This window comes from Hibiscus syriacus, unplaced genomic scaffold, assembly GCF_006381635.1.
Source record: "Hibiscus syriacus cultivar Baekdansim isolate YM2019G1 unplaced genomic scaffold, ASM638163v2 tig00110819_pilon, whole genome shotgun sequence".
NCBI lineage: Eukaryota > Viridiplantae > Streptophyta > Magnoliopsida > Malvales > Malvaceae > Hibiscus > Hibiscus syriacus.
Window position 1 is genome coordinate 2348346 of NW_024062875.1, and position 27949 is coordinate 2376294.

A 27949-nucleotide genomic window follows, 5' to 3' on the forward strand; every position below is an offset into this window, starting at 1 on the left:
AATCAAAAACAATTTGAGCACTTCTAAGCTTCTTCTCATGCAACCTACCATTTCTTTCTTGCCACACAAAATAAACAAGAGATGTTCAAGTAATTCTAATAACATGTTGCAAAGCCTTATCACTCCCATTGCTTTGAACCCACTGCATCATCTCAAGTCACGACGTGACCTGCATATTCCACTCACCTACCTGTAGCACCAAGCCCCAAACCTTCTTCACAAAATCATAAAACAAAATCAAATTATCACTACCTCCAAGATATCATGTTCACTTTAGCTGGTAGTCGGTTACCAACCAATAGATGAATTCATGTCGAGATAGTTCCACTACCTCGAATCACATTATGACATCCCACTTTATCTTGTTTTCTCCTTAGCAACTCCCAAGCATTCTTCGCCTTATAAGGCCCGATAGGATCCCAATACTAAACAACGTATCTCTAAGCTTAAGTAATTTTTTCCATGCCCAACCTTGCCCCTGACGAGGCTGAATTCGCCAAACACATACCTCCTTCAACACGTAAGCTTGCACCCAAGCCACCTATAAAGAGTTTACCCGAATCAAAAGTTGTCAGTGATTACGCATCATACAAGCCATATTCTAGGATAACAACTCTTTGATCACTAAACCCCTTCCTCCTTTGGATAACAAACAAGCTCTCAACTAACCCGAGCACCCCTCGAGTCACCTTCCTTACCTTTCTAGAGGAATGACCCGCATAATTGTCCAATTCTTTATAACACTCTCACTGGAAAGAAGAAAACCCGACTCCAAAAATTTTACAATTCTAAAATGACAGATTTGATAAGTTACAAACGACCAGCATAAGATAGACCACGAGTTACCCAACCCTAGTCCTACAAATAATCTTCTCCACCAAAGCATTACAATACGAACTATAAATAATTCTAGAGGTCAAAAGGACCCTGGATACTGCACCGGCAATGAACCAAGCTTCAACTTTGTTATGCCTCTTAGATATTATTGTGCACTAAAAAGTTATAAAATAAAAGATTAACCAGAGCTTAATGCAGAGGGCATATGGCTTACACGTGGCCTTTATCGGCCAATTTTTCAAAAAAAATGAGAAAATAATGTTAGAGTCTTGTTTCCTTTGACTAAAACAATCGACCATTCTTTTTTTATATGGTGCTTCGACGTTCTTGACTGCTATGCATCTTTTCTTAAATACTATTCCACTTTATACAGTGAAACAAGTTAAGTTTCTATGACTATAGATTCTTAAGTATTTAATCGTAGTTTGATTTATCACGAAATGTCTTATAACTTATATTGATGTTAGGGGTGGAGCTCTGAGGAGCCCAAAAGGGCCGATCCCTATTAAAAATTTAGTATATTCGATATAATTTTGGTCTAATAGTATTTTGGTTGTTGTAAAAATAAATATTTAAATTAGAATACATAGGAATTTTTTTTTCATTAGATACAATGTTGGTTCATGAAATGCCTTATAGTTTTCCCTTTTGTTTTGCATGTCCGTGCTATACTATAAGTTTGATTCTTATTTTTCATTAGATTTTTTTCCTTTCAAGTTAAAATTAATTCCTTGTTTCTTTTTCATGCAAGGTTTTACCTTGTATTTAATCTCATTATAGTCTTATTCAATTAAAATAATTCACATTATTTCTTTTTCCATGTTACATACTTAAAATGTTCAAATAATTGTCTCTTTTATTTTTGTCTCATAATCAATTTAAGATTAAAATAAATTAAAATTCAACTATAAAAATAAAGATTTGAGCTTTCCTACCACAAACCAGAGCTTCAGTTACAAAAATAAGATCTATCCAAACAAGACTCGATTCTTATACCATCAGAGTCTCAACAAATATGTCAAAGATACAATGTTTCTTATACCTGCGAATACATTTACAACTTTTCTAACATGCAATTTGTTTTGATGATTATGAACTCGATGCTTGGTTGTTTTGAAGTCGGCCTTCACTTTTTATTGGGTTTAATTGATCTATATACATTCATTTGAAAGATGTGAATATGTTGACGGAAGGGATTGAATATACATCCATATGCATATGGGTGTATTCTACGGGCATATATATAGGCATTAAAAATTTATAATTTGTGATAGCCGAGAGTAGAAGTATGAATTTCTTTGGCAGTTGGGGATTGTGTTATGATGCCTCCTTATGTGGAACAAATCAGAGTAGATAACAGGAGCAATGTAAAGGTTTGATTATGGAGTCACTTGGAGGAAGGAGGTTGATCCATTGACCAAAGAAGTTTTTTTTCTTACCCCTATTATATGCAGATGGTGCATGCCTTAGAAGTTGGCTTCTGAATCAAAGATGAAAAGTTTCGAGGCTATTGAAAAACAAATTATTTTTTAAAATTTAAATATATTGCTTATAAGATATAAAAATGAAAGAAGATTCTTTAAAAGTTTTAATCTAAGTGTGCATATGACATGAAAAGAAAAAGATAACGAGCCTTAAATAAGTTTATTCGGCTGTAAGCATATCGATATAAACAATTGTAACTACATCATTCAAAAACAAGTTAATTTTCATTTTGTATTATGTGTACATTGTAAAACTATACTCAATTTTATTTAACGACCATCATCTAGATCAAGATTAAATATTTTGTATTTATGTACTTTGGACATACTGCATTTGAAATATTTTGTATTTATATACTCCATAGTTTAAGACTTAATAACTCCAACCACATTATTATAGAATGACTAGTCTTTACTAGAATGGCATTAATGGTACTATTGCCATGCAACAAATTTGTAAAGGCATCGTCTTAAAACCAGTATCGCCTGCAACTACTTTATTGAAGTTCTCTTTCATTACTTTTATTTTGACTTTTATTCATTACATATACCTTTAACATAACACAGGTCAAACAGCTGGTCATTGCAATCGAATCGACAGAGACAAATACACTAAATGCTGAAAACTGGGTATCCTAATGAATGAGTTACAAAATACATACTTCAGCTTTATGAGGGGAAGAAGAAAAGCAACCTTGTTAATGTTGAGGTAAAGCTGGTCTCTTTTCCACATACTCGTAATGGACAACAAAATTATCCTGCAAATAAAATTTATAGTCGGCATTCAGCAACTAGACTCGTGAATAACAGTAAAAAACAAAAGAGCACCATAGTAATGAATTATGAATATTGTAGTTCTGACCTTGCGGATTGTTTCAAATGATTTCGGATCGAAACAGTGATAAGAACCTCTCTCATATGTGGTTGTCTTCACTAGTGGCTCAACATTGGGAACCCTCATGAACCACATTCGGTGCTCCTTGTGGTAAAACCAGCCTCTATTATAACTGCCAATAAGAGGTGTTCAAATGAGGGCTGGAAAGAATAAAAAGCATAAGGATTCCCACACAATTCGTTCAGTTGAGAGCTTACAGTTCATTTGCAGCGTATAACTGAGCTTCGTCTTTTGGCATGCTGTACTAGAGACAGAGAAGTTCAGATAACTAAAATAAAATCTTAAAATAAACAATAGAGAAGCAACGAATGTTAAAATAAACACCTGTAAAATATATAGAACAATGTGTCCACTGTGAACTTTGAAAAATAACCTTGCTGCATGCATCGAAGGAAATCAGAGTTCGGAAATACAGGCAATTCACTAATCGAGACAATTGCACTAAGGAGTAACCAAAATACAAAAGTGAAAACAGCTCACATGTAAAGCAGGTGGTTGTTTAGCATAATAACATTGTGGCACGGTGAACTCTGGGTCACCCTTAGCTGGTTCATCAGACCATGGAGAACCAAAAGTCTTGTGAAGATTTTCCGATGAATTCAAATTTAGCCCAAGTGTTGTCAGATCAATTCCAAGAGCAAGGGAAGTTAGATCAGGATCAGTCATCTTTATTACACTTAGCAAACCAAGTAACCCAAATGGGTCGGGATTAGACTGCATAGCCTGCATTGATTTAAGGCCGGGTTCCCTAAATGACTGATTCAAAGCTGATATCTGTGGAAGACGAAACTGCGACTGGTTTTGGTGTTGCTGATATTGATGGATGAGCTGGTCATAACCCATACCAGAAACCGTATTATTAGATGAATTTAGAATTCCTAGCCCAATCCCAGGTGGTCCACTGTTCTGAAAGAAAGATGAAAGAAAATGTTAGAAGTCATTCTACCATCTATCGAATAAGAAGAAAACATTGATGCACAAATCTAATGACTGAATGAATGAATGAAATACGTCCATCCTAAGGAAGTCAAATCAATTTCTTCAACTTTCAATCTATACTTCTTTTCGCATGCTGTTATAAGAAAAAAGGAAGAGGCAAATTTCACATTCTTCCAACTTGACTGACAGTGAATCTCAATTCAATACAGCTGCTAAAACACACTCAAATATGGATTTTAAAATTAGTAATTAATCTCTTCTCCCAAGTTCCATTGGAGGAAAAGATCTATATATATATATCCTTCTACCTCATGATAACTACTTGATTACATTTGCAAGCAACCATTTACAGCACCAGATTACCATACCTGTGAGTGGTAGCTCGAATGTGAAGATGGGAAAATATCCAAGCCATGTAAATGGAGAAGATCTTGGTTGTTTACAGGTGAAAAGGAGGCACCGCTACCACTGGCTGAAGGAGCATGTTGCTGTTGCTGTTGCTGCTGTGGGAGATGGGATGAATAGGATCCACCCAAGTTAAATCCTGCAGATCTCCCCATCTATGAAAATTGCACAGAAGTATTAGATGAATTCTCAAAATACATACATCATGAAGATGACAAAACATACTTTTCTAGAAGATGAAAAGGAAATAAATAACTCACAGTAAATAAAGCATGCAATTACTTTAAAAGTCATATATGAATAAGAAAATAAACCATAAATTCTCAATTATGCAAATGTAACTCACAGAAAAGTGTTGAGATTGCATCATCGACATGGTATTGTCATGAAGTTGTTCTTTCTGGTGCATATCCATCGCATAATCAGCATTACCACCTATATAATATCTAATAACATGGTCAAGATCATGATTAATGGTTTAAAAACAATCAGCATCATAAGAATGAAGATATTAAATGCACAGAACAGTTTATAGTTTTCAGAAACAAAATATACTAGAAAAATCAAGTTATATATAGATATAACTTAAAGCTGGTCTAAAAAGTGAGAAAGAAATACATTTATTTTTGTTAACGAGAAAGTAATATGCATTAAATCAAAATCAGATCAAAGAATATTTGTGCACCTTTAAATCCTGGTAAAGCAGGGAAATCTTCGTTTTGAATGCTAAACTCTTGGTTTTGTTGAACAATGGGACTAAGACCTTGTTTTCTCAATGAACCTGCAAGTTGAACTTGAAATATTAGGACTCCAAAAGCAGAAAAAGGAAAAACAAAGAATCAGAAATCTCTTCCTTCTGTTACCCAATTGTCCTTGAGGCCCTCCAGCAGAACTAGGACGACTTGTCAGCTGAGGGAAATCATTATTTATGTCAAAAGGAGAATTGTCATTTTTGTTCACATCATTCAACATTCCCATTGAGCTAAGGTTGTTCACAGCTTGGACATGGCTCTGGGAAAGAGGACCTCCAGTAGTAGGATAAGAATTGCCTAACATCGAAATCATCTGAGATCCTGTATAGAAAATGTTATCCATGTGAACAACTCCAGCTAAATTAGTAAATCTACAGGATGTATATTCTATCATATAAAAGTTAACATTCCATAAATATAAAACATGTATTCAGGATCAACAAAGAATAGGAATCAAACTAAATTCTAATAATTGGAAATGACCAGTAAAAGCTAAATAGAGCATGAGAGGTGGTAAATTAACAAAAAATTATGGTCATCATATTCATTTGTACTCAAGGGCAACAACAGCTAGCAACACAAGCAAACAACAAAATCTAGGCGTAATTGTTCAAGGTAACATACCCTGAGGAAGCATACCACTCATCACCCGATTCTGTCCCTGCAGGCTTAAACTTCCAGATCCACTATTGGCACTTAAATTCAGACGAGATGCAAGACCAGGTACAGAAAATCCACCAGCAGAGCTTATACTCCTCCCAATGTTTCCCCCACCAACCATGTTTCCTATAGAACTCGTTATCCTAGGACCTGCATTTCCCAAAATTGGGGATACTCCCAATCCTGGGACAGCATTGCGGTTACCAATTGCAGCAGAGGAAGGGAGAATCCCAGGAATAGAACCGCCAACTCCATTTGTGTTACTACTAAATCCAGGGTTTCCTACAACACTAATACCTCCCCTATTTGTTACTCCTGAATGTATGTGGGAGCTGCCATGAGATAACTGTAAAATGACATTCATAAGAAAATGAAGTACATGTTACAAGAATGTAAGATTCTATTCCTTCCTATTGATTTTCATTTTTTATTTGTTTTTGTCCCAAAGACATGCATGAAGGGTGAAGGAAACATAAATAACTTCTGCTGCAGCAATCATAGGAAGTCAAATCACAGTATGATGGGAATATTATAGGCACCTGAGAAAGAGCAACAGGAAGATTATTTGATGCAAATCTTCCACCAGATAGGCTCCCAGTAGGTTGTTGAACCCCAACAGTTGGAACATTACTTAATGTTGAGTTTCTTGATGTGAGTGTACCAGGCATGTTGGGAACATTAAAGCTACCATGAATATTATGCAAGCCCTGAATATTGCCTGCAAAACAAACAATACAATTGCATGAGTTTCGAAGAACTTAGTTGTGTGGAAATCCAGTAAAATATACCCACCAGCATGATGGAAAACAGGAGAGGCTGCACCAGACTGACCAGAGAAAGATGTTGCAAAAGAACGTCCACTACTGTCTTGAAGATTTGTTGCTGATCCATTGATAGAAGACTGCAACCAGATACACATTATAATTCTCAGTTAATAGACAGACATGTAATACAAAAATAAAAACAATAATCAAACAGAAAAACAATATTGACAGCAGACATGAATCACGTGACACATCCAAATTTGATTTTAAATTTCGATTAAAAAGACAGTAGACGATAAAAGGAAGAATATTTCCAAACATTCCATCATTAATGATCCATAATTACTAATATTTCGAACCAATTAACTTTTAGTGGTGCATCATTGACCTATAATCAATACATTTGTACCCTAAGTTCCTAAAACCAGTATGCCAGAACGTACTGATATGGGGAAGCACATACACATATGCGCAAAAATAGAGGCAACAGAATCCAATATGTTGCTTCTACAAACACGAAAATATAGGTCAGGTTATTATCTGCTAAAACAACTAAATGGACCTACAAAAGATACATATTTCATTTAGACAAACTAAAAAGGGAAGTCCGTAAACAAGATTGCGACTCCAAATAAACTGTTCTCAGTTCAAGTAATAATACATTTAGTAACCCCGACATTTTATAAGTGTCAACAGGTCATGCAAAGAACCATTCCTCGTTGAGAAGCAAACCAGATTTGAGAAGCTGCTACAGTATTTATAGCCTGAAAGGGACAAAATAGTTGTGAGAAGCTAACCCCAGAAAGGTAAGGAGGTTACCTGTGTACATTCAGAAGATGCTGAACCAAACCCAAAGTTACTAGTAAAACAGACCCAAAACACTTCACGCATGTTGAACAACAGTAAACTAAAACTTATTTTCATTGACTTCCAATAAATGGCACCAAGAAAATGATGTCCACCTAAGCTTATCAACATCGCATTTCGCTACATGCCACTATCTTTTTCCACGTTCCATTTTCCACTTCCAATTAAAGATTGCATACCGTATTTTCTCAAATTAAATGACAACCGATGCATAAAAAAACAAGAAAAATATTACAATGTAGCATGTCATACTATTTATGAAGTTTTATAAGCGGGGAAAACCATAAGGAATTAATTCAAAAACTTTGGGCCCTGAAACCATTTCACAGTATTCAAAAGAAGGAAATTTTGCAAAGCAAGAAAATACTACAATCCTTTGACAAACCTTCCAAATAACATCAATAAAACAAAACCAAATTCGCATCAGACATGATAATGCAAAAGATTTTAGGCTAAAAGACGAGAGCAAAAGAAAAACAGAAATACTCAGTGTAATTGATTCAGTATCATCTTAAACAAACTAATCTTCCGTATTTCATTGAAGAGGAAATGTGGAGAAAGGGAAAGACAACTACAAATCGGATATTCTCTGTGGAGCTATAAATTTCGTTTCCAACAACTAAGTTTTCAATAATTATAAAAGAAATGAATGGAAAAAATAAACTACTATTCAGGTCAGTTCAGTTGAGCTAATCGATCGTCCCTCCACGTTTTCCACGGTTTCTCAGTAATCAAACAGAAACATCAAACAAGAAAACTCATAAGATCGAATTTCAGCCAAAAAAAAATTAGTGCGATTGGATAACGAACTCGGACAAGTCAAGATCGAAACCCAGGAAATAGTGAAAAGAACCTGAAAAGTATATCAACGAGCGAGAGAGCTTTAATTTTCTCTATTTTCGGTGAGCTGAGCCAAATAGCGAGAGTTTTTGCGTTTCTGCTTGGTTCCAGTTTATCTGAGTTTGCCCTGAACGGAATGAGTGAAAAGGAAGCCCAAAAGAGATGGGCGAGCAGGAAGAAATAAAATACGTCGTCGCATATGCTATTGAAGACAAATGTTTTGCCTTCGGGAAAATATGGCCCAATCCAAATATTTTGAGCCCCTTTTTAAAAGCCTAATCATATTAGTTTTAGGGTAAAATATACTTATAACCACTTAATTATTGTCTTTTCTCAACTTTAACTAGATGCACTTAGTGAGACAAATGTTATATCAAGGGTTCTAATCTACAAAATTGAAAGAGACAAATATCTTTTTTTTTAGATAATCAAAATTTTATTACCCAAGAGCAGTTAACTGCTACAAAACAATAAAGTAAGATATACAAGAAGCACCCTAAAAAAGAAAGGCAATCAAGCCATCAAACTATACCCTATTGGTTACAAAGATTAATATTAACATAGTCTAATCTACTAATATTTCTACCCCTTAGATGAAGACCAACCAATTCCTTTATAACATTGAACATTTCTTCAACAGTAGAAGAATGACTTTGAAAAAGCCTCATGTTTATTTCATTCCATATAGTGTAAATCAAGGCATTAGATGCAACTTTCATAATGTTAGTTAGTAGGGATTTATCCTTCCAACACGCAGCAGCCCAATCAAAGAGAGCATCCCAAGAAGTAAGTCTAAACCGTAATCCATTAAGAGAAAAAATAGCAGACCATAGGGAGGAAGCAACCGTGCACTCAAAGAAAATGTGGTCTCTGGTTTCTATAGCAGCAGCACAAAAAATACAGTTTCTGTCATTAACAACCCCATTTTATGAAGCCTTTCTTTCGTAGGAAGACGGTCAAGAAAAGCTATAACACCCCAACCCGTATCCGACCCGAATATGAATTTGAGATGTCACATTGACTTTTAAAAACGATATTCTTACAAAATATCAGAAAATTTGAATTTATATTAAGAAAATACAATAATATATTGTTGAATCATATTTGTTATAACCAATTTAAGAAAATATATGTTTATGAACAGTAAAATATGGTATGAGCAGTGAACAGTACCGTAGGAACATTAGTGAACAGTACCCTACTACAGTACCGGATGTTAAAATTTTCCAGATTGTCATAGGGGAACCGATTCCCCTGCTACAGAGAACTGATACACTGCTACAGTACTGTCGAAAAATATGTATAAATTCATAAAAATCTAAGGTTTCATCCGTATAAAATTACCATTCACATATACACATTTAAAACATTACAAAATTCAATCATATGATTTTACACAACCGATTAAAACATATCGGATTCAAATCTTTGTTTACATGCCAACCACTATAAGTATTACAAAATACATACTATTAACTTTTTTTCTGATCTGATCTTTGGAAATGAGAAACTGACCTGTCTTGCTTAACTTTTATCATTCTTCCCCTTTTTCAGAACCTACGCGTGAAACAATCACACGCTAAGTCGTTGACTTAGCGAGGCATATAAAACATATAATAAAACCATAAAATATTTCATATATCAAATGCACACATGTACATATATGATTATCTTCTTTCTTGTCATTATCCTATTATTATCATTAATACCTTTTATCATATAATCATATACTTATCATATTTACACATCATATACCATTTCATAAAGAAATACACTTAACATCATATAATTCATGTAATACAGTTCATATAACTACAAACATATATATTTTCATATAACCAATACATGAATCATGTAATTTATTCCATATAACAAATCACATAAACATATCACATTCAGTATATTTGTTTAATCTCTTTATTAGCCCATGTACACCAGTGAGAACTTAAGGTATGTGAGTACATTGAGGTTGTGCACTATTATGCTGTCACCACAGCTCGTATAATTGTCCCGAATGACCTATCCAGAGGTCATAAAGAACCTCGACAACTGTCCATAGGTCTCGAAGAACCTAGGTAAAATATTGTCCATATGTCCCGAAAGACATAGGTAAACCCTCGACTCTTGGCATGCCAATTATACCACTAGCTCTCATATCACATAACATGGGCATTATCATTTATATCATTTCACACATTCACATGCACATGTCACTTTTCATATGATTTTATAATCATATGCCACTTTGCTTATAACACTTCTCTTGTGTTCATATGACATGTAAATCATTGTCATCTCTTGTTCTCATATGCTTCACATACATCACATATATCATATTCATGTCATATATTCATATAGGCTCACGGTTTTATCACTTATTATGTCATTTCACATATACACTTTTATATCACATAAACTCATATCTTCTTATTACATAGCTCCTTTTATTTCTCATGTTCTTATGTGAGCACATATGTCATGTCTTGTTTACTTATGTTCATATATATACATATATATATATATATCACACATACATGTACTCACATAAATCACATGTAAAAATGCACTTACTCTATAGACATATACATATATTCATTTCATTGCTCTTGTGATCACATATTTCTTAAATTTTGCCATATACCATATGTATCACATATTGCATATTCATGTAATCATGTAGATCATGTCACATATAATAACATATACCTATTTTCATGTACTCATGCACATATAAGAATTCCATAATATTTTAGAAGTTACTTCTTACCATAGTAACTCCATTACTGGCTCATCGCAAGACAATGTTCGTTCAATAACATAGGTACAAATTAATTTGCACTCACCTTAGGCTTGCTTTGATTCGATCTTAATCCTTTGATTATTCCGAAACTTGTTTAGGCTCAATATCTACATAAATATAACATTTCAAAACAATTACTAGAAGCCTAAACCTTAAACTTGTTGTTAATAACTTAAGCCGGTTTAATGAACCAAAATTCTATTTTTCCATTAGGGGGAATCGATACCCCCAGGGGGGAATCAGTACCCCCTGCGTAATCTGGAATTTTTCATTCAAGCCCAGAAAATCACTGTTCATGCACAAAAAATCACTATATCAACTTAAGTTCTCCATGTTTCATTCCCTTTTCTATTATTAACTCAAATATACATACTTAAACTAATTTATATCCATTTATGTCATCTTAAACCTCAAAATCCCATCTTTCATATGGAATCAATAATCATACCCAAATTTTCAATATGTTCTAATTTCAATTCTATCACTTCATATCTCTTAATTAAGCTGATGACAAGTCGAATTTAACTTCAAATTCAAGTTATCAACTATTTTACAGAAATTCTCTTAAAAACCCATTTCCTTTAATCTTTCATAACTTCTTTATCTTTTGATTATAAGATAAATTAAGCTTTCTTTAAGCTTAATTATCATCTAAGGATCAAAACCCAATCTTTAATTGAACAAATAATCAACTAATGAGGAAACTTACCTTTATAGCCAAAGCCACCGTGAAGAAGAGGAAAACAAGGAGAATAAGAGAAAGAGAATTCATGAACAAATTTTTGCCTTCATTTCCTCTTCCACGTGGGTTAATATAAACCCATCTAAAATTTTAATTATTTCTCCTTTGCAAATGACCATTTTGCCCTTTAATTCTTTGGATAATTACTAACAACTTTCAGGAAATTTCCCCAAATAAATCATTTAACTATTCAACTATTCTACTTTTATCCCCAAATTTCAAAATTTTACAATTTAATCATTAACGCGTAATTTGGGATGTTACAAAAGCCATCCAGGCTATAAGGCTATGCTTAGGAATGAGATGAGGGAACCAAAGTAAAGATTGCCATTAAACTTTATGATTTTTAACTCTAATCTCGTTCCAGATAATACTAACATTTGGAGTATGAGAAGACAAAATAGAGGAATCTTTAGTCCTCAATTTTAGAATTTGTTTTAAACTCCAGCTCATAGTTGGTTTAACAACAACAGACCAAAACTCGTTAGTATTGACATGTAACTCCTTAACCAAGTCACCCACAACGAAGCTTCACCAGCCATAATTTTCTTAATGACAAATATCTTATTTAATTAATATTTAAATTAAGAAAACTAAAATATTATTATATAAAAAAATTGAGAGGAGAACCTCTTAACGAATTCAACTTTATTTATCAGAAAAATGTATATATTATAATTAGCTTTAATTTTATATTAAATTTTAAAGTTATGTATGTATTGATTTTTTTTAATGCTATTGATATGTTTATTTGATTTAGTTCAATAATTTATGCATGTAATATTTGATTACAGTATAGTTTTTATAGAAAGGAGCATAACTTGGTGGATTATTCAGTTTGCTGGGCACATGCCTGCCTTATAGGCTCAACGTCATTAATTAACAAACACGAGAGGTGACCGGCTAATTAACTATTAAATATTACGTGTTTAACTTAAGTCGGTCCATCTGTCACCGGCCAGCCTATCAACAACTTTTCTGAGTAGTATCATTTTTCTTCGCTCTTTGCAATTTTTTTATTTAACTCCTTTTTAATAAATTATTATTCCTCTGATAGATGGTGTGCACGTAGAATGATTTCATATTTGTTATTTTGAAGGAAAACATGCATGAGATTTTGAAGAAAAATAATTAAATTAAGTCAAGAATACAATTGAATAACGTAAAGAATAATATCTTTTAAAAATAATATTAGAGATTGAAAAAAAGGTGACTACATGTTTAGTACTTAATCTATTATTTTTATTTTGTTTTGACACTCAAACTTTAAAAAAAAATCATATAAAATGTTTAGTTTAGATTTCATTTTGGTACCCGTCGTTAAAAACTTAATAATGATGTTGACGTGTCAACATAAGGTAATATCACATCATTATTAAAAGATAAAAAAATTGCACGTCAACAATTCTATTAAAATTTCAACAACATGGTATCGAAATAAAACATAAATTAAATGTTGGGTATAATTTTAAAAAACATTGAGTACCAAAATGGAATAAAATTAATAATTTAAATACTGAGCGTATAATTTACCATTTAAAAAACATGGAGAGTATTTTCAACCACCACTTTTCCTTTGAACTTTTTTTTCTTCTACTTTTCTTATAAAAGAAAGTTTTCTTCGTAAAAAATAAGGGGTTGTTTGTTTACTTTCGAATAATTAAGCGTTAAATGATTCAAATATTGAATGATTCAGAGACTCTGTATGAATTAGCTCTGAATGTGATATAATATTTGATAATGACTCTGAATCATTCAAAATGTACTTTGATGTTGAATCATTCATCACTGAATCATTCAGAGGTGAGAAATAAATACGCTAAATGCTGAACGATTCAGCATTTAGCGTTGAATGATTCCATTCAGAGCCAAACAAACAGCCCCTAAGTCTATCTTTACGTTTATATCAATCAAAATAAATTTATTTAAACTAATAAAAAGTTAGATTTATTTATGAATTATATGACGTTTTTATAAGAAAAATGGAAATGAAATACTTCCTTTTATAGAAAAAAAAAGTTTTTCCTCTCTATTTTCCTTATAAAAGAAAGTCTTTTCATTTTTTAAAACAACATTCATTTTTTTCGATTACATTAATTTAAATGAATTTATATCTAAAATAATAAATTAAACTATACAATAAATTATTTTAATTCATGGGATTTATTATTTACTAAGCAATATTAATAGGAGTATTTTGTTTTACATTAATATCTATATTTATAAAAAATCAATAAATTTATTTATTTGTACAAAAATAAAATTACTATATTAAATAATAAAATTAGAGTACTAGTTTTCTTATATAAATTCTTTTAGGAAAATACTAACTTCGTAAAACTATCTAATTATTCTTTAAAATGAAAACGATTTAAATTACTACCCAAATAGCGAGCACGTATATTTGTCGCATAAGTAATTTTGTTATTAAAATGTTGTGAATATGAAACAATTGCTACACCAAGATGGCCATATATATATATATATATTACATAGTCAGATTTATAAGACTTTATCATTGAAGTATATTAAATTTTCATTTATTTATCATTATATCATTTTATCTTAATGGTGATCTTATACAATCTTAGTGGCACAAGCATTAAGTGGAGACCTCATAATTAATAAATAACAATATGTTATATATGAACGATTAGGAAACAAATTCATTACTGGGCAAATGGAAACATTCTTCGATACAAAAACTATGGTATGATTATGATATAGTGTAGGGATATTGAATGTTTGATTGATTGATATGTATGCTAAATAATTATATGTTAGAATGTGTGTAATAAGAATAATATCTTCACTTGTTTGCCCATTAAATTATGATTATTTCATACTAAAAATTAGTGACATCAATGATCAACCCACTAAAGTGTAAGGCATTGCCTTTCCTAGTCACCCTTTAAGAAACCCAACCAACCTTTCCATTATTTGGAAGTTTAAAACTTTATTTTAGCCACACCACCATTAGAGCCAAGAACAAAAAACAACCTTTCTCCATAAATTTCCAAGCTTTAAAGTAGCCCTTATCTTTTGACAAAAAAAAATGCTCTTTTCTCTTTATATTCATTATATTTATTTCCTTATAACAGAAAAAGAAAAAAGAAAAACTTTTACCCAACATTGATTTACCAAACTTGAAACTGGAATCTAAAAAGTTATTTTTTTTCTTTCTCCTGCTTATTTTCATTTCTGTTTTCAGCACCTTTTGACAGTTAATTTCCTGTTTAATTTATTCATTTTGGTTTCTCATTCATTTATTATTATTTATGAACATGAAACGACAATAAAAAAATATCTAGGAATCTGTCAATGTCTAAGGTTGTCACCCAGTTCAAACCAGCTTGTGCCTTGCGAGATTTGTGCAGTTTTTATCTGTAATTTGAACTCCAATTGGAACTCTGTCAGATTCCAATATACGTGCTTAAAATATTTTATTTTTCACTCAGGGTTTCAACTCCTATTAAGAGCAAAAAAGAACCAGCCTTTATTGTCCAGTTAATTTCTGGATTTTGAAAGGATGGGTTGTAAAGTATTTGAAGCTCTGTTCTGGGTTTCTTCAATCTTGTGTTTAGCATTGTTTGCTAGAGGGTTTACACCTGCAGACAATTACCTAATTGATTGTGGATCACCTACTAATACTGCAGTGGGAGATCGTGTTTTCATAGCCGATAAGTTAGCCTCAAAGCTCCTTTCTTCCCCTGATAATGTTCTTGGAAACACTTCAAAATCTGTCACCTCCTCTGATGATTCGTCGCTCTATCAAACGGCAAGAATCTTTACTGGTATTTCTAAGTACACATTTTCAATCAGTCGGCCTGGAAGACACTGGATTCGCCTTTATTTCTATCCATTTGTTTATTCTAGTTACAATATGAGTATGGCGAAGTTCGATGTTTCCACGGACAACCATGTTCTTCTCAGTAGTTTCAGTGTTCAATCTCTTATGGTCAAAGAATTTTCTGTTAATGTAATTTTCAATAGCCTTGCCATCACATTCAGTCCTTCAGAGAATTCATTTGCTTTTATAAATGCCCTAGAAGTTGTTTCAGCCCCTGATCAGCTCATCCCGGACACCGCCCGGACCGTTCAATCTTCAGTGGGATTCCAAGGCCTAACGTGGCAGGCGCTACAGACGGTAGCTCGGGTGAATATGGGGGGATCTACTGTCTCCTTCAAGAATGATACTCTTTGGCGAACATGGGTGCCTGACCAGCGTTTCCTTGTAGGAAAGAACCTTGCCTTAAGTATATCAAATATCAGAGCTGTTAAGTATGTTGATGGTGGTTCGACAGAAGAGATCGCTCCAAATTCGGTCTATGGTACCTGCACCAGGATGAACTCCGTGAATGATTCCACCAGCAACTTCAATGTGACTTGGGAATTCGACGTCGATCCTGGATTTCAGTACTTTGTTAGATTTCACTTTTGTGATATTGTCAGCGAAGCTCTTAACCAATTGTATTTCAACGTTTTTATCGACTCCTCGATGGTTGTTGGAGACCTTGATCTGAGTACATATTTGGTTAACGTTTTGGCTGCTGCATATTATATGGACTATGTCACAAAGTCAGCTACTAGCAATAAGCTTCAAGTAAGCATCGGCCCTTCGAATTTACACGGCACATATCCAGATGCTATACTTAATGGGCTTGAAATCCTGAAAATGAACAACTCTGATGGCAGCCTTTCTGGCTTGGGAACCATCAACAGTTCTAGTTCAAGTTCAAAGAAGAAAGTTGGTGCTATTGTAGGTGTTAGCGTTGGGGTGGCTGCTGGATTGTTGTTGGCTGGAGTTCTCTTTATGTTGTGTAGAAAACGAAGACGACTGGCACGCCAGAGATTATCGAAGACATGGGTTCCTTTCTCTATTAATGGAGGAACTTCCCACAACATGGGGAGCAAATACTCCAAGGGTACGACCGTCAGTCTCAATTCTAATATGAGCTATCATGTTCCTTTTCTGGCTGTTCAAGAAGCCACAAACAACTTTGATGAGAGTTGGGTTATTGGGATCGGAGGATTCGGTAAGGTGTTCAAGGGAGAACTCAATGATAGTACAAAAGTTGCTGTTAAAAGGGGAAATCCACAGTCCCAACAAGGACTTGCTGAGTTCCAGACTGAAATCGAGATGCTATCACAGTTTCGTCACCGACATCTGGTTTCGTTGATAGGTTATTGTGATGAAAAGAATGAGATGATTTTGATCTATGAATACATGGAGAACGGGACGCTCAAGAATCATCTCTATGGCTCAGGTCATCCTAGTTTAAGCTGGAAACAAAGGCTTGAAATATGCATTGGAGCAGCTAGAGGACTCCATTACCTTCACACAGGCTATGCAAAAGCGGTTATCCATCGTGATGTGAAGTCGGCAAATATCTTACTTGATGAGAATCTCATGACTAAAGTTGCTGATTTTGGACTGTCAAAGACAGGACCTGAACTTGATCAGACCCATGTCAGTACGGCAGTTAAAGGAAGTTTTGGATACTTGGATCCCGAATATTTCAGAAGGCAACAACTGACCGAGAAATCCGATGTGTATTCATTTGGTGTGGTTTTGTTCGAAGTTCTTTGTGCAAGACCAGTGATCGATCCCACACTTCCAAGGGAAATGGTAAATCTAGCTGAATGGGCAATGAAATGGCAGAAGAAAGGACAGTTGGAGCAAATAATTGATCCTAATCTCAAAGGAAACATCAGGCCTGATTCGCTCAGGAAGTTTGGAGAAACAGCTGAGAAGTGTTTAGCTGATTTTGGTGTTGACAGGCCCTCCATGGGAGATGTTCTATGGAACCTGGAGTATGCTCTTCAACTTCAGGAGGCCGTTGTTCAAGGTGATCCCGACGAAAACAGTACAAACATGATCGGGGAGCTTCCTCCACAGATCAACAATTTCAGTCAACTTGATCCCAATGGTTCACCACAGTTTGAGGTGTCAAGTGCGGATGACCTCTCGGGTGTTTCAATGAGTAAAGTGTTCTCACAGCTTGTGAAGTCCGAAGGAAGATGATTCGAACGAGACCAAAAATCCATTGAATTAAACTTCTCTTTCGACAATACTCACATGGTTATATCTTATCCGACACAAATTCCTTTTTTTTCATTGGTAATGGTAGTATGTCAGCTCGTCATCCCTTACCATAATTTGGTTTCTTTGGTTTGTCATCATTCATCATACAGACAACTGCTCTAAATAACTCAAATGTGTGATGAGGGGCGGAGCATAGTGAGGGACCAAAGGGGCCCGACCCTGTTAAATTTATATATTTAATATAATTTTTGTCTAATAGTATTTTAGTTCATATAAAAATAAATATTTAAATTAAAAAATATAAAAAATTATTAAATATTTAATCAAGTAAAACTGAACTAAAGAAGGATAACCCCTTGTTCTCAAATTTGTTGGTCTAATAACAATTTAGGTCATTGTAAGTCTTAATATTACACAAATTAAGTGTTATCTTGTGAATTTTGAATTTTTCTTTTCTTTTTTTATAAATCTAGGGTGAATACAAGGTAATATATGTACAAGACTCTCAATTATTTAACAATGAACGCTCATACAGTGCTCGAACTGTTGAAAAAGCCAAGTTAGCCACATGGCGGTGGCATAATTAATGCACCGAAATTTTTGGTTGAATTTGGACAATGGTTAAATCTCTTTTTTAGTCATTATAATTTAGAGTATTTATAAATTAGTCCTTAAACTTCAACTATAAATACCCTAGCTCATTTAGCTTCAAAACCATCCCAAAGCATTCTAGCTTTCTTCCAATACTAGAGAGAATTTAGAGAGTTTCTTGAGAGTTGTTTTCTCCTTTTTATCAAGAGAGAATTATCATTGTTTTCTCCTTGGTAGATCGAGAGAGGTTGTAATTCCTATTTTCTCATAGTGAAATTCTTCTATCGTTGCCCGTGGTTTTTACCCTATATTATTTAGGGGTTTTCCACGTAAATTTTGTGTCTTTTTTTCTCTATTTTTTTATTTTCTAAAATTATCAGTTGCGCTTTTGCTCTATCCGATAGCCGTCTTCCGCAACAATTGGTATCCAAGCCAGATTTGAGTGTGTAATATCTTCTTATTGTCTTTGTGGTTGCCACCAAAAGGTGGATCCTCCAACATAAGAAAGTAAGAAGGTATTACTCATTCTTTGAAGGTTCCAGAGAACTATTCACGATAGTGAAATAGTGGGAGCTATCTAGAAGCTATGGCAACGAAATTTGATATTGAAAAGTTCAATGGGAGAAATTTCTCATTGTGGAAATTGAAAATGAAGGCCATCCTGAGGAAAGACGGTTGTTTAGCAGCTATCAGTGAAAGGCCGGTGGATTTCACAGATGACAACAAATGGATCAAAATGGACGGGAATGCTATGGCAAACTTTCATCTAGCATTAAAAGATGAAGTATTGTCAAGCATCGAGGAGAAGAAGACAACTAAGGAGATATGGGATCATCTCACCAAATTGTACGAGACCACATCGTTGCACAATAAAATTTTCCTTAAGAGGAAATTGTACACTCTCCATATGCCAGAATCTACTTCAGTGACGGAGCACTAAATACACTAAACACTTTATTTTCTCAGCTTACATCCTTAAGCTGTAAAATAGGAGAACAAGAACGTGTTGAACTTCTACTTCAAAGTCTACCTGATTCGTATGATCAACTCATCATCAACTTGACAAATAGTAATGCCACCAGTCTAGTCTTCGATGTCGTTGCAACTGGTGTTCTACAAGAAGAAAATCGGCGCAAGAACAAGGAAGACAGACAAGTAAATCTGCAACAAGCAGAAGCCTTGACAACGATGAGAGGGAGATCAACAGAACGTGGCCAAAGCAGCAATCACAAACATGGTAGATCGAAGTCGAGAAGCAAGAAGAATTTAAAGTACTACAACTGTGGAAAGAAAGGTAACTTGAAGAAGGATTGTTGGAGTCTAAATAAAAACTCCAATCCACAAGGCAATACCGTAAACACTTCAGATGATGGAGATGCTCTATGTTGTGAAGCGTCAACCACCTTGGAAGGCAGAAAAAAGATTTGCAGATATATGGCTCATTGATTCGGGAGCAACATATCACATGACCTCAATTAGAGAATGTTTACATCATTATGAACTTGTCTCAGGAGGATCTGTGTATAATTGCAATGATCATGCCTTAGAGATCATGCCTCAAGAAATCATGAAGGTGTTCCGTGGAGCACTTGTGGTGTTGAAAGGCGAAAAGATAGCAGCAAACTTGTACATGTTGAAGGAGAGACTTTGCTAGAAGCAGAAGCCTCTGTTGCCTCATGTAGTTCAGATTCTGCAATGCTATGATATCATAAACTTGGACACATGTCAGAACAAGGAATGAAAGTCCTTGTGAAGCAAAAGCTAATTCCAGGCTTAATAAAGGTATCACTGCCTTTGTGTGAGCATTGCATAACAAGTAAGCAGCACCGGTTGAAATTCAACACGTCAAATTCTAGAGGCAAAAGTGTTCTACAATTGGTTCATTAAAACGTATGGCAAGCACCAGTTACATCCCTAGGCCGGGCAAAATACTTTGTCTCATTTATTGATGACTACTCCAGGAGATGTTGGGTGTATCCTATTAAAAAGAAGTCAGACGTGTTTTCCACTTTTAAAAACTTCAAAGCGCGGGTGAAACTTGATTCTGGAAATAAGATCAAGTGTTTCAGAACAGATAATAGAGGAGAATACACAAGTGAAGAATTTGATGACTTTTGCAATAAAGAAGGCATCAAAAGACAGTTTACAGTGGCGACACTCCTCAACAAAATGGAGTGGCAGAGTGGATGAACAGAACCTTGTTAGAAAGAACAAGAGCAATATTGAGAGTTGTAGGCCTAGAAAAATCATTCTGGGCAGAAGTAGTCAATACCGCCTGTTATTTGGTGAATCGAGCTTCATCAACTGCAATAGAGCTGAAGACATCAATGGAGATGTGGACTGGTAAACCAGCTGATTATTCAAACCTCCATATATTTGGAAGTATTGTTTACGTGATGTACAACTCCCAAGAAATTTCAAAGCTGAATCAAAAATCCAGGAAATGCAAATTCTTGGGGTATGCTGATAGTGTAAAGGGGTATCGTTTGTGGGATCCCACTGCCCGCAAAGTTATCATTAGTAGGGTCGTTATCTTTGTAGAAGATAAGCTACAAAGAAAAGAAGAAGATGGTAGCGCTGAAAAGTCAAAGACTACACAGATACATGTGGAAAATGAGTTTGAACAAGGAGATTCTTCTGAAGCAGAACCAGCACATGATGAACAAGAACCAGAGAGTTCTGAAGCTCCAACAACTCGTCAATTATATCGTGTGAGAATACGTCCCAATTGGCACTCAGATTATGTTATAGAAGGTAATATTGCATACTGTCTTTTAACAGAGGACGGTGAGCCATCAACATACCAGGAGACAATAAACAGCTCAGATGCTTCACTATGGATTATGGCAATGCAAGAAGAAATTGAAGCCCTTCATAAAAATAATACATGAGACCTTGTGCCACTACCACAAGAAAGGAAGCCAATTGGTAACAATTGGGTCTTCAAAATCAAGCGAAATGGTGACGATCAAGTTGAGAGATATCGTGCAAGACTGGTGGTCAAAGGATATGCTCAAAAAGAAGGTATTGATTTCAATGAAATATTTTCTCCTGTGGTTCGACTAACAACAGTTCGAGTAGTCTTGGAAATGTGTGCTACATTGAATTTACATCTAGAGCAGCTAGATGTTAAAACAGCTTTTCTTCATGGAAATTTTGAAGAAGAGATTTATATGCTCCTGCCTGAAGGTTTTGAAGAAGACGAAAAGAAGAACTTGGTTTGCAGGTTGAACAAATCTCTGTACGGTTTAAAACAGGCGCCGAGGTATTGGTATAAGAGATTTGATTCCTTCATTATGTGCCTTGGATACAACAGACTTAATGTAGACCCTTGTGCTTATTTCAAGAGGTCTGGTGATAACGATTTTGTTATATTATTGTTGTATGTGGATGACATGTTGGTTGCAGGACTCAATAAAGATCATATTGAAGAATTAAAGGCACAACTGGCTAGGGAATATAAAATGAAGGACTTAGGATCAGCAAACAAGATTTTAGGGATGCAAATTCACCGAGACAGAAGTAATAGGAAGATTTAGCTTTCACAAAAGAATTACTTGAAGAAGATCTTTTCACGGTTCAACATGCAAGATTGTAAGCCAATTTCTACCCCTATTCCTATTAACTTCAGATTATCCTCCAATATGAGTCCTAGAATTGAAGAAGAGAGGATGGAGATGTCTCGAGTACCGTATGCATCGGCACTGGGAAGTTTAATGTTCGCTATGATATGCACAAGACCAGACATTGCACAAGACCAGACATTGCACAAGCAGTGGGAGTGGTTAGTCGGTACATGGCGAATTCAGGAAAAGAGCATTGGAATACAGTAAAGAGGATCTTGAGATACATCAAAGGGGCCTCAAATATTGCATTATGTTACGGAGGATCAAACTTACTAATCAATGGGTATGTAGATTCTAACTATGCAAGGGATTTGGATAAAAGCAAATCTACTACAAGATATGTGTTCAAAATTGCTGGTGGAGCTGTAAGGTGGGTTTCAAAATTGCAGTAAGTTGTGGCTACGTCCATAACAGAAGCAGAATATGTAGCAGCTACACAAGCCAGCAAAGAAGCAATTTGGTTGAAGATGCTATTGGAGGAGCTTGGATACAATCAAGAGTATGTCTCTCTATTTTGTGACAGTCAAAGCGCCTTGCATCTAGCAAGGAATCCAGCATTTCATTCAAGGACAAAACACATACGAGTTCAGTACCATTTCATTAGTGAAAATGTGGAAGAAGGGACGGTAGATATGCAGAAGATCCATACCAAAGACAACATAGCAGATTTCATGACAAAGGCGGTAAATGCTGATACATTTACTCGATGTCGATCCTTTTGTGGCCTGTTAGAGACGTAAGCAACATGATGGTACAAAGTAGAAAGAATGGTGTGAAGATATGATTGTTCCAATCAAATCTTCAAGTGGGAGATTGTTGAAAAAGCCAAGTTGGCCACATGGCCAAAACAACTTTCGGTGGCATAATTAATGCACCGAAATTTTTGATTGAATTTGGACAATGGTTAAATCTCTTTTTTAGTAATTATAATTTAGGGTATTTATAAATTAGTCCTTAAGCTTCAACTATAAATACCCTAGCTCATTTAGCTTCAAAACCATCCCAAAGCATTCTAGCTTTCTTCCAATACTAGAGAGAATTTAGAGAGTTTCTTGAGAGTTGTTTTCTCCTTTTTATCAAGAGAGAATTATTATTGTTTTCTCTTTGGTAGATCGAGAGATGTTGCAATTCCTATTTTCTCATAGTGAAATTCTTCTACCGTTGTCCGTGGTTTTTACCCTATATTATTTAGGGGTTTTCCACGTAAATTTTGCGTCTCTTTTTCTCTATTTTTTATTTTCTCAAATTATCAGTTGCGATTTTGCTCTATCCGATAGCCGTCTTCCGCAACACGAACTTGAGACATCAAGGATAACAACAATCCCTTAATCATTAAGGTTGCTTAGTTCATGTTGAATTTTGAGTCTAAATATTTAATAAGTCTTTATATTTTTTTAAATAGTCCAATATTTCAGCTCTTGACAATATTTAGTTTTGGCTCCGTCCATTTGAGTGATATTTGATGACTTTTGCATAAAGAAAAGTTGCATTTTTTTATTAAACATTGTTCATCCTCTCTGCAATTGGTTCTTCTACACAATAATATCTGCAACCGTAAATTGCAGTGTGATTGTTATCGAGTTTCCTGGTTTTGGTACACGGGACAAACCCAAAAACCAGAGCTGAGTTATCGGATAAGAATCTTGTTTTTGAAATTTGCTGATAAATTTCGTACTTTTGTTGCAAGGAACTCAAGTACTCAGACCAACGCAAGCAAATGAGATGAATTTTCTCTTTATTGAAAGAACACTCAAACAACATTATTAAAACAGATTGCACCAGCAGCAATGAATGATGGGGGAGCATGAATGCACATGCACATCATTTTCCATCAATATTTATTGATCTAGCCCAGCCTTGGGACTATTGTAGGCTAGAAATGGGCATATGAGAACTAACTCAAAGACTTCGAATTGATGACATTATGTTTAGCTTTAAGTTTTTTACGGCACTTCTCTATAAAACTTAACCCATAGTTAGATTTGATAATCACGATATAAAAACGATAAATATAACATAAAATAAGATAAGATACACGAGCTGTCAATTTATTTTCATTTATTTTCTTAGGAAATATTGTCCTCAACAGTTAACCTACTCTCATCATCACCAGAAGAAATTGCAATAATGTCTAAGTCATCATAGTATTTGCTATTTTTTTTTTCTGTTGTATGTCCCACAATATTGAGGAAAAAAAGTGTTAACGCCATCGGCAAATCCCTGGAGATCTTGTAATAACTAATCTGTTCTTTAGGCAGTTAAAATATAGAAATATTATAATACTATTAGTTTACCTACTTTAGGCTCTTCACACTAATTTCCAGTGATGTTTTAGCATCATACATCATTATAGATCAACCCAATAAAATTTGCTTTGTAAGTACCAATACTCTCTTTTGGTCCCCATTTGCACTTAAAAATAGTTTTCAAAATTGTTTATTCCATAGTTAAGGTCAACCTCAAACCGAATGGTGGATTATGGACGTATGTTTTATTTAGGGTTGACATGTATTCACCTTAAAATTTTATTTGTGTCCAACCATATAAAAATTTTATATTATTAATATGTGTGTTTACCCTAAAAAATAATTTTAAACCCGCTAGTCAAACCTATTTTAAGAACTGCAATTAGTCAAAGAAAATTTCATGCCCTATAGAGCTTATATCATCTTTTTTCTAGCTTAGTGAAGCCCATTATTGAATTAAATAATGGGAAATAAACAAATCATTAGGCACAAAGTGGCGAGATAAACATGGAATTGAACTGGCTGTTGTAAGCCTGTGCATGCTTCTGCCTGCTGCGCTTAGCTTGGCCAATAGTGTTTTTTATTTTTTTATTAGTATAAAATGATTATAAGATAATATATGTTTAGAATTTTTATGAGTTAATGAGAATGTACACATATTTTACAAACACATGTATTTGAATCCGAATCCTTTATTAAGAATAACATTTCATTTTATCACTAAAACCACAATCACTCAATGAGTATGGATTTGACAAATAATTATAATGGCGGAAATGGATAAATTTTACATATGATGATTTCTTTGCAACCAGAATATAAATATAAAGCCAATCGTTGATAAGAATGCTCTCTGCAATTTTACCATTAGCATATCCTGATTGGGGGGAGGAGCCTATCAAACTGATTAAACTGTTAGAAAGTTATTAAAAAGAAACAAAAGAAAGGAAGCCTTGAGGGCTGAAACTGATAAAAATAGTGTTCAACCTCCATGATCAGCCACATCAAACTTGGTGGTGCAGAGCAAAAGCCGACGGAATATGGCCAATAGGGCGGGACAAGAGACTGATTTGGCCCTTCTGAGCGCCACACACTTGTTGGGAACAGTTTTGGACATGTTTTTACTTCTAGGACTCTTCACCTTTTCTTTATGAAATCTGCCAAAACATTTTGTTTTTTCAGGCTGGGTTTGATCATCATCATCGCTCCTATGAAACGTGTAGCTCCTCAGGTACATTTGCCTACAAGAAATGCTGTCAACAATGGTGGGATGTGCAGGGCCGCCTCGGCTACTGCCGTTGGATCTCAGTGACCTGACAAACTCGGCGTCTGATTCCGGCCACTTGTAGAGGTTCGCGTAGGTTGGCCTGATTGAGACCTTAGTGTCATCGATGCAGGTTGAAATACAGGTTGAGGCCATTAGGTGTATGTAGGAATCAGGGTTTATAGAAAGAGTGAAAGGCTGCTTCAAATGAAAGATCCTGAAGAGATATATAAGGGAGAAATTTTCGTATAGGAGAGTTATAAATTGATTTCCTTTTTCTAATGAAAAATGCAATGAGTTGGCATTACCTGGTGAGTGTATGCATGGAAGAAAGCGATATTGTCATTTTGGGTCTGTCCTGACAATCCAAGTAATTCGGATTTTGGATATATTTGTCAATAAAAACCTGTATAACTTGATTGTTATATATGTTGGCAAACAAGTAATAATAAAATCTTCCATATTTGATGTTTGTGTGCTTCCAATATTTTTGAAAATCGAGACGTTTGAGGCAAACTAAATGAGAATTATGAGTCGTTGTCATTTGAGATTTATTTATTTATTTATTTTGGTAAGCAATGATAGAGGTAATTAATGGTGGATCCTGTCATGTTGAAACTTTAGGCCTAAAAACATCTTAGGAATGTATGTTCTGAGTCGATGATCAAACTGTGAACCTAGCTTAGCTCTAATCAGAATAATATAGTACCATTCAACAAGCAGATGGTAAAGATTGGTTCAAATTTAATTAACATGTAAGAAAAGTTTATAGGAATACCTTAGTTTTTTTTTACAGTGATTATCTAGTTTTTCTTTTAAATTATCGCAAGAGACGGTAATTTAAGTGTTGTTGTTTTTCTTATCATTTTTATTTTTTCTTTTGATTCAAATCTAAATAATCATTACTATTTTGATTTTTTCACATATTTTTGAATAGTTTGATTTCCATTTACTTTCATTGCACGTTTGTTCCTCTGTTTTTATGTTATTATTTTCTCTAACAATTGTTATGATAGTTTAATATTTCGTATTATAAGATCAACAATCTTTCATAGTAGATCTCTTTTTGCAACCGTTTATCTAAATCCACATACTTTCATCAATATTATATCTAAGTTCGACTAGAGACAAAGAGTTTATTGTTGAAGATGAAGTATATATTCAAAAAAGATTGTTGGTTTTATTTTTTCACACTTAATTTTTATGTTAGGATTGTATTATCTTTATTCTACTTTATTATTTATTTAATAAAATCTCAGTTTTTTTTAAGTTAATTAAGCAACAAATAAATGCCAATGTGGGTTTTTCTGTATGTTACCAGGAGAGAAGTCTCGACCCTTAAGTTACTCTAGGTTGCAATTGGGCCTTATCTACTGTGATTTCCTTAAGACACCAGAAAAATATGAATTATAGTTCGGACGCAATGAGGATACTTGGAAGCATGCAGTTAGTACACTTTTAATAAGAGTAATTATGAATGTTACAACTTCAACTAATTAAAATTATAACTTCTAAAGCAAAATCAAAATTTGACCCTTTCAATCTCACCATCATGACAATAAACCAGAAAAAAAAATAAACTTGTACAAAACAAATGAAAAAAAAAATTAAACTTAACGATATGAAGTTGGAATTTCATTGAAATCTGCAATTCGAAGCATGAATTACAAATCACAGAAGAGCATAAACTGGTACGAACATATAAATTCAGAATAATCCCAATAAAATCCCCCTAAATACAACCCCTGGCCGTAGGCTCAAAACATTTTTAACATTAAGAATTCAAATTACCCCCAAACATCACCCTAAATCATCTAACCCCCAAACCCGTACAAAGTCCTGCCCTGCCTCTTCAGCGCATAAACCACATCCATAGCAGTAACAGTCTTTCTCCTCGCGTGTTCGGTGTAGGTGACGGCATCCCGAATCACGTTCTCCAAGAAGATCTTCAAAACACCACGGGTTTCCTCGTATATTAAGCCGCTTATACGCTTGACTCCTCCCCTTCGAGCCAAACGACGAATTGCAGGCTTCGTGATTCCCTGGATGTTATCACGGAGGACCTTACGGTGGCGCTTCGCTCCTCCCTTTCCCAATCCCTTGCCGCCCTTTCCTCTTCCTGACATTTTGAATGCTAAATGGAGATTTCAGAGAATTTTTATGGAGACAATGAGATTTGAGGATTTCAGCA

The 27949-nt window shown here is 34.4% G+C and overlaps 4 protein-coding genes and 1 non-coding gene across 6 annotated transcripts; 2 read left to right on the top strand and 3 right to left on the bottom strand.

The window, feature by feature from the left end:
• Nucleotides 1–118: 118 nt before the first annotated feature.
• Nucleotides 119–27949, bottom strand: LOC120142209 (histone H4). 2 transcript variants are annotated; one of them, XM_039156956.1, is made up of 3 exons: nt 27563–27949; nt 11382–11394; nt 119–131 (listed from the first exon to the last, which is right to left on the bottom strand). In XM_039156956.1, exon 1 carries the CDS (start codon nt 27882–27884, stop codon nt 27573–27575), a length of 312 nt encoding a protein of 103 aa, XP_039012887.1. In that variant the 5' UTR covers nt 27885–27949; the 3' UTR covers nt 119–131; nt 11382–11394; nt 27563–27572. The 2 variants fall into 2 exon arrangements, with proteins under 2 accessions (XP_039012887.1, XP_039012888.1); XM_039156957.1 differs by lacking the exons at nt 119–131; nt 11382–11394 and adding exons at nt 9095–9106; nt 25498–25503.
• On the bottom strand, nt 3013–8533 carry LOC120142208 (probable NOT transcription complex subunit VIP2). The gene is made up of 14 exons (XM_039156955.1): nt 8457–8533; nt 7398–7500; nt 6765–6873; nt 6512–6690; nt 5937–6318; nt 5424–5633; nt 5246–5341; nt 4907–4995; nt 4524–4715; nt 3697–4122; nt 3541–3593; nt 3414–3455; nt 3184–3328; nt 3013–3079 (listed from the first exon to the last, which is right to left on the bottom strand). The coding sequence occupies exons 2-14, from the start codon at nt 7413–7415 to the stop codon at nt 3020–3022; spliced, it is 2001 nt and encodes a 666-aa protein (XP_039012886.1). The 5' UTR covers nt 7416–7500; nt 8457–8533; the 3' UTR covers nt 3013–3019.
• LOC120142268 lies at nt 6765–6845 on the top strand. Its single transcript, XR_005517831.1, has one exon. It is a non-coding gene; the product is annotated as a small nucleolar RNA snoR35 (small nucleolar RNA).
• On the top strand, nt 15421–18101 carry LOC120142207 (receptor-like protein kinase HERK 1). Its single transcript, XM_039156954.1, has one exon. It carries the CDS (start codon nt 15515–15517, stop codon nt 18008–18010), a length of 2496 nt encoding a protein of 831 aa, XP_039012885.1. The 5' UTR covers nt 15421–15514; the 3' UTR covers nt 18011–18101.
• LOC120142135 lies at nt 25477–25914 on the bottom strand. Its single transcript, XM_039156877.1, has one exon. It carries the CDS (start codon nt 25912–25914, stop codon nt 25477–25479), a length of 438 nt encoding a protein of 145 aa, XP_039012808.1.